The sequence below is a fragment of the Halyomorpha halys genome, unplaced genomic scaffold (assembly GCF_000696795.3).
Source record: "Halyomorpha halys isolate HHAL.00 unplaced genomic scaffold, Hhal_1.1 Scaffold14.1, whole genome shotgun sequence".
Classification (NCBI taxonomy): domain Eukaryota; kingdom Metazoa; phylum Arthropoda; class Insecta; order Hemiptera; family Pentatomidae; genus Halyomorpha; species Halyomorpha halys.
Window position 1 is genome coordinate 1249588 of NW_027115673.1, and position 4770 is coordinate 1254357.

General features: G+C 32.7%; 1 protein-coding gene across 1 annotated transcript in view; it reads right to left on the reverse strand.

Annotated features, from left to right (window-relative positions):
• Window positions 1-4770, reverse strand: part of LOC106679823 (alpha-tocopherol transfer protein-like) — a gene marked incomplete in the record, with an annotated part of 21066 nt that overhangs the window by 4421 nt on the left and 11875 nt on the right. Inside the window, 2 exon segments of the mRNA XM_067052687.1 lie at window positions 743-853; window positions 2122-2318. Coding sequence (XP_066908788.1) covers window positions 743-853; window positions 2122-2318 — 308 coding nt within the window.

Genomic DNA, 4770 nt, shown 5'->3' on the forward strand with positions numbered 1-4770 from the left:
AAAAAAAAGCATATTCTATTATTACTGTTTATAATTATTATTGTTTACTCGTTAAGTCTATTTATCATAAGATCAAAAATATTGTCTCATTAGATTAAAATAACTATGTTGTGTGACAAACTACCCAATGAAGTCGGACAGCACAACTTTGTTTTTTAATAAAGTTCTTCTCTCAGGACAAAAGAAAATGAAAATCATTAATATTCAGGAAAAACAAGAAACATTTTCAACTTATATTGAAGATTTTGAAGTTTTGTTTTAATATTTATTGGCATACTTCCATCATATAATATAAGGTAAGAATAAATAGTACCTAAATTGATGGCCAAATCTCAAACTTTTAAATTGATATATAATTGTATAATTAGCTGTGTAAACAGTAAATTATGTTTAAGTAATTTTAGCTTATTTATTTGGAATTAACTGTATAATTTTAAAACTGTTGGTTGTGTGACAGTGTTTATTTAATCATCCAAACCGGATTAATATTAATAAATCCTTTCAAGAAAAAACATAACAGAAATAAATAAAATAGGGAAATTTATTATTTAGAATTTAAGTATCAACAATTTGGAATTATTTTAATCCTACTAAAAGAATGTAATAGATTTTTTTTAAATTGTTAACTCAGTGTAATATTGATTTAAAATCTTTAGATGTTGATTTGGATTAACACTATATCTAGTAGCTATATAAAAAATTAATTAAAGTCTAAAAATAAAATGAATTAAGCATTACATACCCTTTTCCTTAGTTTCTTCTTGAGTAGGCGTTTGAAAATGGCGTGAATTGCATTAAAATAACTTGGCTGATTAACGATGTGCACAGCTTTTAGCCTCATTGGAATTTTGTCCTATTTTTTAAAAATATAATTATTCAAAAGTTCGTTGAAAAAAAATGTAAACATGTTTAGCTATAAAACAAAAAATGATTCTGTTTAAAATGATTAACATCAGAAAAACCAATTAAATAACATTTTATAATCCGTATCAATTTTATATTAAATTGTAAGAATTCAAAGATTTTCTCCAAAAAGGATATATCTGTATCTTGGTCGAGTTAGGCTTTCCATTAATTATTTTGCAGTAAAAGAATAATTTTTATGTTCACTTACCTATATATGGAATATATAGTAAGGGTCAGTATTGGGATCATACAAAATTTTGAATTCCAGTTTTTGACGGAATTACATATTTTGGATTTCTCTGAGTCTAAATAACTAGGTCTCGCAAAATGTTCTGTGTGTGTGTTCGTGTGCGTATGTGTATGTGTGGTCACAAAAGTCATATGAAACAGAAATTACATGTTTAATACTGGTCAGCCTGCATTGTTATTGAGGTAATAATCAACCTCTCCATGTTTCTGTGATATCCATGTTGATTCATCGATGAGTCCATCCTGAACTATCTCTTCTTTTGCTAATGTAGCCCAGTGAGCATCCAGCTCTTCTCATTTGCTTCTAAACATCTGGCTGTGTTCACCTGCTAAAAGGATCTCTCGGAGGCATATCTGGGATGACAGACTGGGCACTTCTTTGATAATCACCGATAGCTTTACAGACATATAACTGCACTTGTCATGTGCTGCTTACAAAAGTGTGGAACTAGCTGCATTAGCCAGAAGCTTCCTCTGATTCTCTTATGGTCCTACCAATTTGGCATAATCCTACCCAATTGATTAGTCACTTGTGCTGCTCTGATGCTAAGTTTGTGTTTGTGTTCATCAAACCGAAGTCTGGCATCAATTTGTACCCCAAGATATCTAATAGAGGGCTTGGATAAGATATCCAACTTCCTGACGGTGAGACTGGTAATCTCCCTCAGTACTGGTTATCAACACTGCCTCAGTTTTATGGAAGCAAGCTGGATGCCTACCACAGAAAGCTATTGACAAAAGGTGATGCCTGATTTGTTCACATTGTAACATATATCCTGCAAGAGTTTCCCATGAACAATGATTGCCAGATCGTCTGCAAAGCCAAGGGATTGCCTTCCAAAAATTCGAAATAAAAACAGTTGTGTAGCCTAGGACTGTTACGTTATACTTTAAAATAAATTTAAGAGAATAATAAAAAATATATATACACAAAAATAATATTTTTTATTCATTTATTTTGTTTACCTGTACACACATGGCAAGGTGCCAACAGACAGTTGGTGTTATCAGCCTGGCCTGTTGAACAAGACTGAGACCTCCCATATCAAATATAACACAGGTTCCCATCACTTGGAGGCGCAGATCCATCAGCATGATCTCCAGGACTGTTCTTCCCATCCTGAAGCTTTGTATCAAAGGGATTTCGGAAGGCCGAAGACGATCTGGAAAAAAAAAAAGATAAATGAGTATGTATTTCATTATTTTTTTTTCACCTTGCTAGAAATCATAATAATTGAAAACATGAAACCTTGTAGTTAGTCACAATAGTTATGATTGAAATTTTCGTAGTTTGTTTATTTAAGATTTTTTTGGATGTCACTTAAAGCTATAATGCTTGAGTTTTAAGCTAGCAAAGCTTCTTTTTCTCGTAATAAACCAGAAACTAATCCTATAAATGTAGCAGTTTGTACTTGGTACAATTTCACAATACTGCAATGATATTGATTTGTACAATACTGCCGTATACTTTCTTACTTTTTAATTCCTACAATATCACCAATATGAAGAAGATGGTCTGGGCTGTGATTAAGAAGAAACAAAAAATAGTTCTCAACTATTTATTAATTGCCAACCTTTCAATTCAACATGTACGTCCTTATCACTGAAGCGGACGTACTTAGTGGTGTACATATTATACAACATATACGTTTACCACTGATAAGGACGAACTTAATGCACATAATGGGTACATAGTACGTAGTACATCTGGACCCTAATAAGGTATCAGTGGTGGTATGATAAGTGGAGATGTAAACAAGGGACTAATCATAAAATTTATTTATAGTCCTCAAAATTCCTGCTCACTTCATTCTAACTCCCTTTAACGCTGAAAGCCTCTTCACTAAAATCCCCATATTGATAAAGCACTCCACAGTGTAGAAAAACTGAACTACCATTGAACTACACACCACTCTTAATTCTCTTGTTTACGTGACCTCTCATCACGTCAGCCCTGATGAAGATATATCTAGTGTGTCGAAACGTCGGTAATGAATAAATTATAGATAATTGATCATCTTTTTCATATTAATTTCTGATAAATCATTTATGTTGTAATATCCTCTGCTATATATCGAAGTTTTGGCAATTCCCACATCAACAATATGTCGTTAAATAATTTAACCATCTCTGCACCAATTCCTGTTCTCCAAGAAAGGATGATGGTCAACAAACAAAGGAGACCCCTGTGTTAGTGTGCCGCGCTGGTCTTGTGTATCAAAGCTTTTCACACATGCCGAAGGGACAGAAGCCATTGACAGGTAAAGATACTGTGATTGGCAGTGGGTCCCCACCCCCTCTCAGGACCTAGGGGGAACACTCACCTTGGGGGCGTTGTAACTTATACCTAATGAGAAATAGCATTCCAAAAAGGCGACGCCCCTTTTTGGATCAAGTGGAGGCAGAGGAACAGAGAATACGGAACATAGAAGCAGTACAGAAGTAAGAAGACTGAGGAGAGGGCAAGATGCATTTTGACGAGACGAAGTCCTAAGGAGGGCTCTTTAGACATGGAACGCCATCCCTCATGTCAAGATACACCCACATCTAAGACATCACGCCACTCTACGTTATGAATAATCCAAATCAGCAGCTATAAGTATAATAAGTAATAATCATATTTTATAGCAACCATTTATCTGGATCATTGCAATCATTTCAATAACACCATTGATCAATAAATTGTAAATAAATACTTAGTTCCTTTATGTAATTTATTTACTATCATATTGCACTATACCACCCCTTATTATATTATATAATTAATGGTAATAATATGTTATAAATACAAAGGTATTTAATTGGTAGTAAACACACAAAAAGCCTTTGGAAAAGAATTTAATTATAATATTATTTTCAGGACTGAATATAAATTAATTAATTTACTTATTTTTGGATAATTGCCTTCAGCGATTATCCTGGCACCCCGACTAAATCCCGAGACAGTATATAGCACCTCTTTTGTAAGTAACTAGTTATTTTATATATAAATGATTTTTAATATGTTTTATGTTGGGTATCAGTTCATTATTGTTTATTTTTTGTATTAAACCAAAAAGCAAGCTAACCGGTTTTTATCAGTAAAATAAGAGGTCACAAAAGATATCGTTCAAAACCAAGATGGTGGCACGTATTCTTCAAAAAGTCCGTTGAATAGCGGCCATGTTGAGCAGAATCAAATATTTTAAAAACTTTATTTAATCTCCCATCATAATTGTAGTTACAGTAAATTTAAGGAAAAAATAGAAGTTAAGAATAAGTATTAAAGAAAATTATTCATAAAGGAAATCATAAGAAAACCATTGTTCTACAATCGATTATTTTTGGATCGACGAGTGAACGTTGAAGATAGAAGAGAGCAAACGGACTCTTGGTTTAGATTGCCTTGTGAGAGGATGTCCGTCGGCTGGAAGCAGGGAGGATTGGAAGCCATTTTTATTCAGTTAGAAATAGTATTTTAGAAAAGAAGACATCAAGACTCATCAATCATCAAAAGAAGATTATGTAATTGGTTAGTTTTGTTTTAACTAGAATTTAATACATTTGTACAATAGCTATTAATTTAGTTTAAGTGTTATTAGTAGTAAAGTGTCTGTTCTGGTTGACTAGAAACCC